Genomic DNA, 14,520 nt, shown 5'->3' with positions numbered 1-14,520 from the left:
CCTAAAGTATTGACTTAAGGCATACATGATTTAACAAATGGAAATACAAAATGTTCTGTGTATCACAAGGAAATTTCAATGAACCGTAAGTCTGAATTTGATGGGTAAACTACAGTGGTGATTAAGGTGCTAAATAAAAGAAAATGCAATATCGATGTCTGAAAAGCCATCAGTGTTTCCATGAATTTAAAAAAGCAGAGTACTAGCATTAAGTACCCTACTGTCAACAGTCCTGCAAAAATGCGTTTCATATGATATTAATATTCACATTAATTGCAACAAAACAAAAATATTTTCTCCACTGTAGTCAAACAGAATAAGCAGAAATCTCAAAACATCTTAACACTGCCTGTGAAATAGACACTGACTCGTAATTATAGTTACACTGTAGTTTATTCATTCATACAAATTCCATGTTACTGGGAGCTGACTACAGAAGGAAGCAAGCACTAAAGGTACTGCATCGTTGATTCTCAAAATGTTCCCATCATTCAACCACATAGAAAAAAAAAAAAGGAAATTGCACAGGACGATGTACGTTTGACGCACAATCTGTTTCCCTTTAAACACTGAACTTTGGGGAAATGTTTGGAATACAAGACAGGGGATAAATATTTTCTGACATAGCCAGAATTGTTGGTGGAATGTGGCTTTCCAAAAAGACTGCAGCAGGATTTTCTCCCTAATTTTACATAGAAATGTTAATATCAAACATTTGATTTCTATATTTGCAACAGATGCAGGTAACTACAGTACAGGAAAAATGGTTTTGGAATGCATAACTATGGTAATCATAAGGCATATTTGGCAGTTTTGTTTCACATCCACAGTGATCTTCCTTTTAGACGGATGTCCCTTCCTTCAACTCCACAAACTCTCCCTTAAAATCAGAAAAATGAAATAGTAAGTGTCAAAAAAAATAAAAATAAAATGAAAATATTGCAACTTGTGTGCTGTCACCTCACCTTGCCCTCTAGATGTTCCTGTAGTGTTCTCACTGTGTCCTTTTCTTTGGTTAGCTGATCCTGAGTGGCTTTGAGAAGTTGTTGGAGCTTGGTGGCTGCTTGGCCCAAATCTTTGGAGAGCTTCTTCTCCTTCTCCAGGCGCTCCTGGCACAACAGTAAACGCAAACTTAGTCAGCTTAGTCAAGCATTAACATAAAAGTGAGTATCCACTGGTGGGAAGGTTAATGAGTCCTAACCAATGATGAGACCCCAAATATTAGAGAGGAAATAAGGTTTGAATAACTGCATCACCATTCTGCTTTAGCCAACTATTCTGTGTAGCAGAAATACAGAGACACAAGAAAATAGTGGGGGGTAAATCAAAAGCACATAAATGGACCCTCAACAAAATCAAGCGGTCAAGATTGTCGTTGCAAATTTACATAGTATACTCAGCTCATATCACACTACACAACTGATGGTAATTTGCATTTTTACGGTTGCGTTAGGGCTCTGTAATATATTTTGTGGTTAATTTCAGTCCAGGACTTTGTAACCACTATATTTGAGGGCATAGCAAAAGAGGAAAACAGATGAATGAGTACAATGTCTGGATATGAGAGGTGGCCAAACCTTGAGCTGGGCAACATCTTCTGTGTCAGAGTGTGGAGACTCTGCAGAAACCTTCAGAAGATCCAGTTGAGCCTGAAGTTCTGTCACAGTTGCCTGTGCCTATGAGTGGAAATAAACATTGATGTTCCAAGAGTCCAAAGGTGCTGCTTTTACCGCACATAAGACGACAGCTGCAACCTGTTCCAGTTCTTCAGATAGCTGTTGTTTCTCAGCTGCCTCCCCAAGCAACTTGTCAGCTGTCTGATTCAGCTGGTACTGGACCTAATGAAAGACAAATGCATGAACATTAATACACTCGTGAAAGGTTTAACACTGGCATTTCTGTATGAAAATATTCTTCTGCTAAGTAGCATGAAGCATGAAACTTGACAAACATACACACACACACTCTTTAACCATTGTTAAGTTAGATTTCATTTTGAATGCGTCAGGTGAAAAGCTCATTTCAAGCAATGTGCAGTTGGTGATTAAAATATGTTTTACAGACATGTAAAAATAAGGAGAAACAGGCGTGCGTACAGGAGCTGCAATGGTTAGTTTAGGACATACACTAATGCAAACAATGGTTAGCGTAAAGAGCTGCTTTGTCAGAGGAGTACTGGGCAGACTACAGCACATCTTAAGTTCAGTCAGCAGAATCCACCCCTCAGAAACCACGTATTGTGACAATATCCTAGATATCTAAAATATCTTGACAGAATTAGTCAGTAACCAAAAATGTAAGATTTTATCAGATAGGTCCTGGCTTTTTACTCGGACCAGCTTTTTTTTGAGAGATGTAATTACTGCCCAGTAAACTCTGACAAGAAGCAAGGGTGCCCTGAAATCTTTGCACCCTGACCTGACTGGATTGAGCCTCAGTGGGGCCATTTTGTTCACGCTGACCCCGCATCGTGATTTCACCCAGTTGTTCTCTGACCTGTAACAGGAAGCCGTCGCTAGTCATTGGTGTCATAACCTCCATCTGTGACTGCCCTTTGTGACAACTTTTCGAAAACCTAACCCAGCGGTTTTGCTAAAGGGGGTATTTCTCCAAATTATATTACATGTATCTCATGACTATTGTGATTATCTCTCAGATCACTTACTCAGGCAAAATATTTTTTTAATATTATGTGTTGGGTGGTGAACAGGGATGCGCGTCACCTCTGCAAGTTCCTCCTTGGATTCCTTTGCCTCCTTCAGGGCCAATTCCAACTGGCTCTGACTCTGTGCCAGCTGAAGGCTCAGCTGGAAAGATGAAAGGTGAGTTAGACAGCTGTCACACAGGTGCCACTGAATCTATACAAGTGCTGCAAAGTTATTTAAATTTCAATAGGATACATCACAGCAAAATCATTTTTTGACCTGTACAATGACAGAAATGGCCATTGATTAACACACACACACACACACACACACACACACACACACACACACACACACACACACACACACACACACACACACACACACACACACACACACACACACACACACACACTTTGGTTTTCATGCACAAAATCAGTTTGTCATGGGGTAAAATTGAGTAAACATAATATCTACAGTTGAAATAAACCTCAATTTCCTAGTTTTGACCACATCCATTAAAAATATTGAGTGAATGCCCAATTATTCACTGAGCAGCCTCTTAGCAGATAGATGGGCCAGGTCTCACACTGGAGGAAGAAAAACTCATTTGAGTTGAAAAAAACTTTTCCATGATTTACCACCATATGATACTCTCAATCACTCAATCACGAGCTTATGAACTACAGACTCAGAAAAGCCACTGAAACGCTGTGGTTTGTATTTTGCCAAATGACTCATGATGGTCTTGTCTTTCTTAAGAGACAGAAAGACGACGATCAAGGTGGTCTTTCATTCGGGGACAATTGAGCTGGGAACAGACAGCTATTTTCTGTACCCCTGCCTTACTACAGATAGAATGGCCATCTACCACGTGGAAATCTTGAGAAAAACATCATTCTGCATCCTGCTCCATTTAATAATGGCAAATATGGATTCTTACACCTCATCTGCTGCTCTGTGATATCTCTTTTGGCATTATTCAACTTTAAACTTGGAGAAAGTCAGAGTAAGTCCAAATGTGTTCATATTGTGTCCACTTTTTCCACTTGTCGTAATTTTGACTAAAAATACAATAATCTTTAAAATGGTCAACTTTGTTGAATTTTTCACAAATCATACAAGGGTGATAAGTATACTGTGTTTTAAAATTTGAGAATCAAGACAGAGACAATCAGGAGGAGGTAGGCATTCCAAGACATATGTAAGCTACCACCAAAATCAGTTACTGTTTCAGTAAAGCTGCCATACACTGAAGACATACCTGCTCCATCTCCTCAACATTCCCCAAGTTGTCGGACTGTTTCTCAAGTTGTGCCTCCAGGAGCATCATTTGCTCCTTCAGCTGCAAAGGCAAAGCAGAAATTGCTGTCCCAACTGACAGGCTCTCTTCAGGACAAATTAAGTGGAAAATCCCAAACCTGGTCTATACTTTGGGTCTCTGTCTCAAGCTTGTCAACCTTCTCCAAAGCCTGGTTTGAGTGAAAGGAGTTAATGTTGGATTTTAATAAAAATGCTTGTGGAAGAAATAACAATTGCAGCTAGTTAAAAGAAATGTAATTTCAATTGCATGTTACTTACACTTTTCAGCTGTTCTTCTGAGTTAGCAATTTTGGATTTCCATACCAATTCTTCTTCCTCCACACTCTTCTGTAGATGTTTCAGCATTCCTTCCTAAATGAGAAAGGCTATATATCATACAGTCTTCAAAAATACAACAAAAAATGATATTTCAGCAATTTCAGCATATTTCAACAATTGATTGAGAATAATATTAGGTTAAATAATAGGATTAATTTTGAAAAGCCCCTAACTGTTTCAGCCAAAACTGTCCTGTACTGGTCACATTCAGCCTGTAGGGAGGCATAGTTGTCCTCAGTCTCCTTCAGTTTCTGAAGCAGCTCCTGTAAATAAAAAGTATGAAGTTGAGTCCAACTGAATTACATTACATTGCATTTGGCAGACTGTTTTATCCAAAGCAACTTACAATAGAATCACACCATACTGTATGTTCAAGATTTAAAAAGCCAACTTACAGAAGATGTTTTGTTTGAATCGGATTCCTGGCTTTGCTGGCTGAGAGCCTCCTGAGCTTTCTGTGTAAAAATGTGTGACCAGTTTGGCTAGACAGGAGATAGAGACATGGGTATAATTCATGGGACCATTATTGAACAACACAACAAAAAAAACACCAGAAAAAGCTCATCAAGTTACAAACTGTTTGGTTACCTGCTCGGTTTCCAAGGGGATCAGTGGGAAGAGTGCTTGAAGAGTTTCTCTGGCTTCACTTTGAAAAGCTGTCAGTTTGGTCACAATACTCTGCTAAAGTGATGTTGAGATGGTTTAAGTGCAAAGACCCATTTGAGACATCACTAAAAATAACAGAAAAAGCTTACTTCTTCAATTGCTGAATTTTCCCTTGCTGCCTTCAGCTCATCTTGCAGTTTTTCAACAAGGACAGCCTTCTCAGTCAGACTATTCACATTACCAAAACAGGGGAGAGAAGGGAGGAGAGAAAAAAAAAATCAAAACATAAGACAACACAATGTGTGACAAATCCTTTTCATTTTTTTATTTACCTGTTCTGTAGTTGCTCTATAGAGATATGTGATTCCTGAAACAGATAAAGTATACAAATAAGGTGCATTCTGTACATCAACAACAGGGGAAGAGTAACAAATCACATCGAGAATAATGCTTACTGGTTTGTTCTTAAGTTGCACCATTTCTTCTTTAAGGGTTTTAAGCTCCTCCTGAAGTGCTTCAATAAAGTTGACATCCTCACTAAAAACCAGAGGGGAAAGGATTAAGTCTAAACAAAAAAACAACAAACATTGGTGTGTCCATAACATGGCTAGTTAAAAGCTCTGTTTTTGCTTACCTCTTGTTTCTTTGCTCAAGCTCAGTAATTTTGTTCTCCTGTTGGGACAGTAGTTTAAAATTTCTTTGCATCGCTTATTGAATACAATATTTGTCATGAGTTATATGGGCAACACTCACAGCAGTTTCCTTTACCATCTGCAGCATCTTCAGCTCTTCATGGAGAGCATTCAACTGGTTGTCCCTCTCATGAAGACTGCAGAGGACAAAAAGCATCAATGCCATATGTGGTGCAGGTCACAGGTTTTACTGATAAGACAAGGATCTAACTCTTACCCAAGCTTTAGTTGTTCTAGTTCTAGAGGGTCCACCTGCTTAATGAAAAATAGCAAAATTGATAAATATGGGTCATTGTGTCTCAAATCAAATAAGATAAAATGACAAAGTTTGTGTTACCTGATCATCCTCCTTTTTATTCTGATTGGCCTCCAACAATGAGTTGATGGAGGCTATCTGCTGTAAAAGCTTGCTTTTCTCAGTCTGTGTTTCCTCAAGTTGGGCAGTGAGTGTATCTGCTCGGGCGGTGTGCTCCACGATCTCGTTCTCCAAGGTTTCAACACGCATCTGAAATTCTACAGGGCAAAGGGCAGCGGTATTTTCGGTAAAGTATACTATTAGTATACTATTAGTATACTATAAAAACAAATGTTTCAGAATTTTAAGAAAGTATCGAAAAACACATTGGTCTGCCTCAGTTTCATTCCAGTTACACATTTTTTTGCTGACCTGAGAGTGTGTTGTTGTCCTGCTGGACCTTATTCAAACTCTCTTGCAGGCTGCTGTTTCTACTCTGGGTTACTCTGAGCTCCTCACATACCTCCTCCAGTTTTCTCTGTAAGGTCTGCTCACTCTCCATATTACTGGCCTGACAAAGACATTGATCAAACTAGGTCAGACAAAAGGGGTAAACATAGTTTCATCAGATTTCCTCTCTAAACATGTTCTCACAATTCAATTAAGTATGTATGAATGTATCAAGTACGAAGTATGCTGAAAATAATAGGTTTCCTCCCATTTCAAAGAAAAAAAATGAATATGGAACTAAATGGGTAAAAATTATCAGACAATAAAATAAAAGTGAATTTAATGGTATGGAAATTCAAAAAAAGTTTGGAATATAAGTGAGATGTAGGACAACTGGTTTGCTGTGCCTCACTATGTTTTTGTCGAATTAATCGAATTAGTAAGGCAATAAATCTTCAGGTCAAATACATTAGTTCAATGAGGGCTTGCATGTGTTTCGATGACTAGCATGAGCTCTTATATAACATTCTAAAAATGTATGTGATACAGCACTTGACACTTGACTTTAAGGAAGTGCTGACTTACTTGGTCCTGCTCTGCATAGCCAAAATCCTCCACAACAACATTGAGCTGAGTCACAGCAGTAAATATGAGACATAATATGAAACACACTGACTGGGCAGTGTTCATGTGTCAGCCTGATAGCAAGCCCTGTATTATCAAATGGCTACATTGCAGACAAGAGCTGGAATCTGTGATTCCAAAATAATCAAAATCCACTGCACCATTTGAGGATTAGGTGATACCAGGGAAAGGCCTTGGGCTTCCACTTTGCAACAAAAGTCAGTAACCAGTAGCTCTTTACATTATCAAACAGGAAGCAACTTTTTGGGAAAAAAAAAGAAACACTAGATTATAGCTATTGCATCCTTGATTGTGATCATTCTAATTTATAACATAAACTATATGGTGCTTTCACAGACCAACCTGCTGCTGGGAGAGTTGCTTCTCAGTAGCAGAGACCTTGGCCTCCAGCCCTTTCCTGATGTGTTCATCAGCAAGCACACTTTCTGTCTTCTCTCCAAGCTCCTTGGTGAGCTTTGCACATTCCTGGCGCAGTTTGGCTAACTCTGCATTTTGTCTGGGGACAAAATTAAAGCAAGCATGACTTAAAGAAATTGATATCAATGCTTTAGTAAAAAAACAAGCCATCTTTCAATTTCAGGCAATTTTTCCTCTCTTACAGGGAAACACTTACTTGCTCTCTGCCTGACTAGTGGCTTGGTTGAGGGCATCACGAAGGATGGAGTTCTCCTGCTGAAGACGAGCAAGCTGAGCATTGGGACCATTTTCTAGCTGGTCTTGCAAACTGAGAATCTGGGGGAGTATATAAAAAGTTGGGAGAAAGACATGTGTTGACAACTAAAAAAAAAATCTACAGCGGACCTATCATTGCATCTTTCTCAAATTCATGAGTTTTATCATATGGTAAATGGAAAAGTGCAGGATATAACAGTGGGAATTGTTGAAGTATACATGTGCTGAAATTTTTCACTTTTCAGAACTGTGTGAACAAGGCATATTTTGCTCTTCAGTTAGACATATTGTATAGTTACGCATTGTTGATTCCCAGCTGTTCTTTGAATCAAAATGAAGAATAGCTTCTATCAGGGAGCATTGTGCTTGGCATCTCAGTAGTATTTACAATTCTGAAACAATTAATAGTAATGCTCCCAAACTTCAATACACTACATCTATTAGTAGTATCCCGCCATTATGAAAAAAATAGTGATTCTCTAAGGAATGGGGTTGGAAATGAAATGGAATGATTGTGAGTGATGGGGTCATGTTTACATTTCATTTGATGAAGAACTGATGTTCACAATCCATGTGCAGCAGGGCAAGATGCAGTGATGTCTTGAGAAGGCTGTGTGTTTGGCAGCAAGTGCCATGAGTCCTGTGTGTGCTTTGAAATAATCTAAAATGTTTACTGCAGCTTTTTGTAAGAAAAATTTACCTTTAAACTAAAATGTACCAATTCAATAACAAATAAGTCATCTGAGCTGTACATTCTGAAAAATTATTACCCTTGTATTTCAGAACAAACCTTTGCATTGAGCTTCTGGGTCTGGTCAACATGATCTTGGTAACTCGCCTGCATGCGAGCTTGCAAAGCAATCATTTCCTGCTCCCTCTTACTTAACTGGGAACTCAGCCTAGTCTCCACACTAGCCACCTTGGACTTCTCAGCAGCTAGTTCCTGGTAAACAGACAGAACAGTCCAAGCTTTAACACATCTGTGGACAGAGAGCTGAGATTTTAAAAAGATCTCATCATCAAGATTTATAGACCTCTAACATGGCCTGGGCTCATCCCATGTCTTCCATTACAAATGCTAGTATGTATATTTACATATATTTGAACAGGACATCTGAAACACTACCACAATAGGAAGAGGCCAAAAAAATTGGCAAAATACTATAACAGCACATTACCAGCTTAATGATTTACTTGGTAAGACTTTTTCTATTGGAGAAACTAAAACAATCAACGCAATCTCAATTGTCCGGTGATAATGCTAACTTCCCGATCTTACATCACAAGTACTTTGAAAAAGTTCAATGTCCTTCAGAGAGCATGCGACAGAACTTTGACTGATGATGTTTTCTTGCTCATGGATTTATTTTAAAGTTGATATTTAGATGACGTGCCTCTAAGGAAGTTGCTGCTAGGCCTTAGGCATGTGCCGTCAATGTGTTGCTCAGACTATCACCCTAAAAAACACCAGCTTATATCTTTTGAAGATTTGGTAAAGTCCCAACAGATGGAAATGGCATTACTTCTTTTGTGGTAAAATGGTTGCAATGTTTCTTTCAACATTGTTAGAGCACAAGAGCATAAAGAATGCAACATTTGAGTTTCTATTCTTTTATTAATAATTATCAAGACTATCAGATGATAAATGACTGACAACCTACTGGACTTTCATTCAGAAATCATTGGTGTTAATACTGCCTGTTTTATTAAATTGTCTGAGCACCATGGAATTTCCTGAACCAAGTCAAGCCAAAACTAACAGGATCTTTTCATGTACTGCCACCCTAAGATCAGCAAAGAAAGATTGCATAAAATATTTGCTTGGTTGGAATGGCAAGTGAAAGGCTAACTGATTTGTGGTCAATTTATTTCCACTGTTTTTCTGGTGCTAGGTAAAGACACAGAGCACAAACATTCAATCAGTGTTCTCTCTCTTTTTTTTTTTAATTTGATGAGCCTTTACAGTCTAATAGGGCCTGGTGGTTTGTAAATGAATATGCACTAATTAGAAATTACAACAAATGTCAGGTTTTTACTATAGGACAGAAGAAATAAAAAGAACCTTGCTGAGTTCTCTCAGGCGGTTCTTTGCTGCTGAAGCATCCTCTTGCTCAGCTGCAAGCTGTTTTTCTCTCTCTTCCAGTTGCTTCTTCAGCATGGCCACTGGGTCTCCTTTCTGAGTTGCCTGAAAGGGAATATGAACAAGACAGCAAACATTCTTTAATCTTTTTCCGCATGACTTGCATAGAAAAATATATACATGCAAAAGAAAAATTGTTGAAAACTCCAGCCACTGTCTGTGGGGTCCCATACCATGTGCCAGGTGTCCTGGATGATACCAGCCTTCTCGGAGAGGATCTCAATGAGTCTATGAGCCTCTCCCTCACTGAACACCATGCTACGAATTGTAGACACCAGAGACTTATAGGGAAGATACAGGGGAGTGTCTGCTGATTCCACAGGAGCCGCTAAAAACGCAATAAATAAACAAACACAAAAAAAATACATAAACTGTATAATGGGAAAATAAACAGAGAAAAGATGGAGGCATTTTATTTCTTGTTTTTTGAGATGCATTTGAGTGTCAGTTAAGACTGCTCCCATACTGCCACAGGTGCTTTCCCTTAAGGGGCCCTAGGTAGCTTAAAATGGCAAAATTGCAGGGAATCATAGCACCAGGCAGAGACAAGCCTCAGGCAAGGGAGAACCCCAGCTCCCAACCTACCCATTGTGAGGGCATTGAGTCTTTGTAAACTAACAAAACATAGCAGTGGTGTTTGGACAAGCTGTGTGTTCTATGCCCTCCAGAGTGGTGTAACCAGAAATGAACCACTATTGCCATTGGCAGTACTTTTCACATCAACTCGGCCTGGTTTATTTGTGCACACTCAGTTTTACAGCCTATTATTGATACTTGGTAATGGTACTTTATGAACACTAGACATATCTCCACACCAACCTCAAAGAAAGTGTTATGGCTTCAGTAGATCTTGTTTGATGGTCATCCATTTCTATCAATTCAGAAAAGGCTAATTTCAAGTATAATGGTGTAAATCTGTGCTTTAGGAATACTGAATGATACACTTGATATATAAAAGAGGATGATTTAATATATATACAGCCATAACACCATAAGTGCATATCATGATGTGACAGAATGGCTCATTCATCTCACAACTGAAGGCTCCTTAAACTAGAATTCATTTAACAGATAAGTTGCAATGTTTTATGGGTATAACAAAGCATAGGAATGACCACTGAAACTGACTGAAACTGTTAGACACCATTTGTTTTCTTACCAGTCTCTGTTTTCTTCTTGGAAGCTTTTTTTTTGGGTTCCTGTGCTTTTCCTGTAGTAGCGTTGGCCTGCTGAGATCCCACAGGGGGCACAGCCATAACTGGGACATCTTTAGTAACAGCCTCAAAAACCAGGGTAGACTTTGATGGAGCTTGTGTAGGTTTGGCTGGTGGAGCAGAAGACTTGGATGGAGCAGAGACAGCTTTTGCTGCTGCAGGGGCAGTTTTAGCTGGGGGAGCCGCAGACTTAGCTGATGCAGGAATGGACTTGGTAGTTACAGGGGTAGTGGAAGGTGCCGTTTTGGCTATGGCCGAGGCCGGTTTGGAGGAAGTAGCTTTAGTCGAGCCAGAAGCAGAAGGTGGGCCAACTGGTTTGACCGAGATAGACTCAGGGGCCTGGGCTGATGCTGGAACTGCTGTTACCTTGGCTGATGCAGAGGCAGCAACAAGAGCAGATTGTGCTGGCTCGATCTTTGCCAACTTCTTCTTCTTCTTCTCTTTAGGTGAGGGTGCAGGTGAGGGATCACTGATACCAGGGCTTGGTTCAGCACTGAGCTGCGTCTCTGCTGGCTCCTGAGTCAAACTTGGCATAACCTCAGAAGTGGGTGTAGGTTCCGGGACAGGGGAAGCTTCAACAAGGGGGGCATCAGAGGGTTCTGTGACTATGTGAACTTCAGGGGTTTCTTCATTTTTTTCTGGCTCTGGAATCTTTCCATTGATTTTTTCTTCCTTCTTCTTTCCACGATTCTTCTTTTCTGATATTTTGTCCTTCTTCTTTTTCTCAGTACGAACTGGCTGTATTGTACCCAATTCCCTGCGTTGTTTAGCCAATGCCTCCTCATACGATGTCTCCTTCATGGAGAAGGTAGAAACAAGAGCAATCCCGACAGCAGAGATTACCATGAATCCGCCAAAAACCATTATCCCAAGGGTTTGAGGGTCGTAGATATCCATTGTTCAATATCTGTTCACATAAAGAGAGTGTACGAGAGTATAACAGAGATTATCAAATAAATTCCTTACATTTCCAAAAAAACAGTACAATTCTAATATTCTTTATCTCGCGGCGTACTGTTGATTAATAGTACTCTGTCCCTGAGCAGGACTCTGTATAGAGCCTAACACGACCATCACAATTTCTTTGACAGGGACATGATCTTGGAGTTGATTTAGACTTATTACCTGTATTTAGCAAGGCAGGCTGTTCCCCTCAACGACCTCAAGGTGTCACTTTTTGATCTTTCCATTAATTTCCCCCTCCAGAAGGTTGCCAAAATGCATACAATAAACTGTGTGTGGCTGATAGCGGTAAACTCAGTCTTACAAATGTATATATCAGAAATGAATATAAATATTGTACATTCTGTTACTACAATTAATTTAGATAACAATGTTACCAGAGCTTTGGGTATACAAACTGCCAATTTTCAACACATTATGTATGGTGACATTACCAGTCTAACTAAAGATATGTGATTTATCCGTAGAAAATGAATGTTTGGTACATTTTAGCCACATAAATGTGACTTAAATGACGAGAGGAAATTCTAGAACTACAGATACAAAGTTTTGTTAAAGTAGAATAAAATCAAATATAAAGCCTTATAACATCTGGCAATTATCCAGCAGTTGAATGATAAGTTACAATTTGCTAAAACTCTCTTTTCTCTGACTTGAACCAAAATGTTTGGCAGACAAGACTGAAGAGGTGACAGTAAGGGTCAAGAATATGGGTGTAGATATCCTTTTTTTTTGCTTTTTTTAAATAGAGGGAGGCAACAGTGCAATAGTTTTCTTTACTCTTTTAAAATACAACACTGTTATGTCATAAGGAACGGTAAATAGCAGCTGATTGAGTTCCTTTCCATTACAGAGAAAAAAAGGGATTTCCAAGATAATGACATTTCCAATCAGATTATAATAAAGTATGTCTTGGTCAGGTTTAGAATTTTATCGAAACAAGGGTGCAAGCCAAGACACAAAAAAATAAGTATGGATGGCAATAGCTTGCTAAAGAATAAGCTTTTCAGAATGCAATCATACACAGTCGAAAATCTCTTGTTTAAATTAATGGGAAAAGAATCTGTTAAAGGATTTTTATTGAAAGTGACAAATTTTGCCGACAAATAGTCCAAACTATTTCACGACGCCACACAGGTCAATGAGCATTAAGTCTACGTCATGCAAAGAGAGTACGTGTGCATTGCACAGCGGTTGCAGAGATTTCAGACATATTGTAACGACAGAATATTCATCCAAAAAGAAGAAGGGAAAAAAACTCACCTTTTATCTAATTTTAGGATATAAATTGCGATGACTTTAACGACAATATCTCGAACTTAATTCGAAATTTACCAGTGTTGAAATCATACTGGCATATCAAATAACTTGATGAATATGGAGCCATTTGGAGTAACATGCATCGAATTTTATTCAAAGTCGTGTCTAAATTAAAATAAATAAGTTACTGGGATGTTAGCAAACGAGTTTACACTGAATCAATGAACTTGGTTGGCATCTTTGAACTTTCGAGAACAATGTCTCAACAATAGATGCAATCTACGAGCTATGATAACACAGAAGACTGAATAAACGTTTGATGAAAATAGGTAAAAACATTTTAACACCCTCTTCCCTTTCTGTGCAGTAAAAATTGTTCTGAGATTAGCAGTAGATAGCTTTGTAGGCTAACTATCGCTGGGTTTATGATTTAAATGGTCAAATTCCCACACTTACCTCGCTGTTGGTGTGAATCTCACCGCTTGGGCTCAAAGGGAATTAAGAAAGGACAGACAGCGTGTACTGTTGGGGAAATTACCGAATACAACTTCCAATTTATCCTGCTACACAGCTAACTTGCTTCTTCCCAGAGTTCTCCCCCTGCCTTCGATGGACAGTCTGGTCTTCTGTGAAGTCGTGGCACTTCGAGCTGGCTAGACGTGCTGGCCCCGTGCCCAAGATAGCTAGCGGTATTCCATAAGGCCTGCGATTGGCTGGACTACAGTCATGCAGGAAATGGGAATGCTGGGACTTGAAGTATGTTACATACATGAAAAGGCCCACAGTTTTGCGTGGTTGTCGACTGACAAAGAAGGTTTGTTGGGAACATTAGCAGGCGAAAACTGGAGAAATGCTGAGGCAAACTTTATTTAATAGCAGACAGCTAGCCATTTTCATGTGTATGTATATAGTTCTTATACAGTTTCAAGTGAAAAACACCAATGCTTGTGTCTGAAACTACAACTTAGATATTTTTCATTCTTTCAGATAATGTCAGTCACTTTTATCCCACATTGCTTTGAAGTAATATTTTTTGTGTGTTTGAAGTACTCGAAGATATATTGGTATCACCAAACATTCTGTCAAAGTAAAACATCTACAGAATTCCTCACCATATGGTGGACACAGAAAAATATTCGACAGATATATTTGACATGCCGCCAAACTATAACAGTATCATAAAGAAAAACAGACAGTCGAACCTCAGACAGCTGGACAATACATGTGGAAAAGTGTTTTTTGTTTTCATAACAAGGATATAAGGATATCACATAACTACTTATCTTATTTTCAAAACCATAGCCACAGTTCTACACCTGACACTACATCTAAATGTCACAGTCTGAGTTTGCATTGA

The 14,520-nt window shown here is 39.0% G+C and overlaps 1 protein-coding gene across 4 annotated transcripts; it reads right to left on the bottom strand.

Annotated features, from left to right (window-relative positions):
* Positions 1 to 374: 374 nt before the first annotated feature.
* rrbp1a (ribosome binding protein 1a) lies at positions 375 to 13,816 on the bottom strand. 4 transcript variants are annotated; one of them, XM_086167121.1, is made up of 27 exons: positions 13,620 to 13,815; positions 10,886 to 11,847; positions 9,900 to 10,054; positions 9,649 to 9,771; positions 8,377 to 8,529; positions 7,528 to 7,646; positions 7,257 to 7,410; positions 6,252 to 6,390; positions 5,922 to 6,097; positions 5,802 to 5,839; positions 5,646 to 5,721; positions 5,527 to 5,564; positions 5,348 to 5,429; positions 5,225 to 5,259; positions 5,042 to 5,120; positions 4,875 to 4,967; positions 4,682 to 4,768; positions 4,460 to 4,549; positions 4,227 to 4,319; positions 4,067 to 4,117; positions 3,910 to 3,990; positions 2,724 to 2,807; positions 2,419 to 2,496; positions 1,755 to 1,838; positions 1,578 to 1,676; positions 966 to 1,109; positions 375 to 880 (listed from the first exon to the last, which is right to left on the bottom strand). In XM_086167121.1, exons 2-27 carry the CDS (start codon positions 11,835 to 11,837, stop codon positions 842 to 844), a joined length of 3,342 nt encoding a protein of 1,113 aa, XP_086023247.1. In that variant the 5' UTR covers positions 11,838 to 11,847; positions 13,620 to 13,815; the 3' UTR covers positions 375 to 841. The 4 variants fall into 4 exon arrangements, 3 of the variants coding, with proteins under 3 accessions (XP_086023247.1, XP_086023257.1, XP_086023265.1); XM_086167131.1 differs by having other exon boundaries at positions 5,802 to 5,836; XM_086167139.1 differs by lacking the exon at positions 2,419 to 2,496.
* Positions 13,817 to 14,520: the final 704 nt, after the last annotated feature.

The sequence above is a fragment of the Fistularia commersonii genome, chromosome 2 (genome assembly GCF_037954325.1).
Source record: "Fistularia commersonii isolate RoL2024-O1a breed Wild chromosome 2, RoL_Fcom_v1.0, whole genome shotgun sequence".
Classification (NCBI taxonomy): Eukaryota; Metazoa; Chordata; class Actinopteri; order Syngnathiformes; family Fistulariidae; genus Fistularia; species Fistularia commersonii.
The sequence above is the reverse complement of the archived record's forward strand: the minus strand, read 5'-3'. Positions and strand labels throughout refer to the sequence as shown.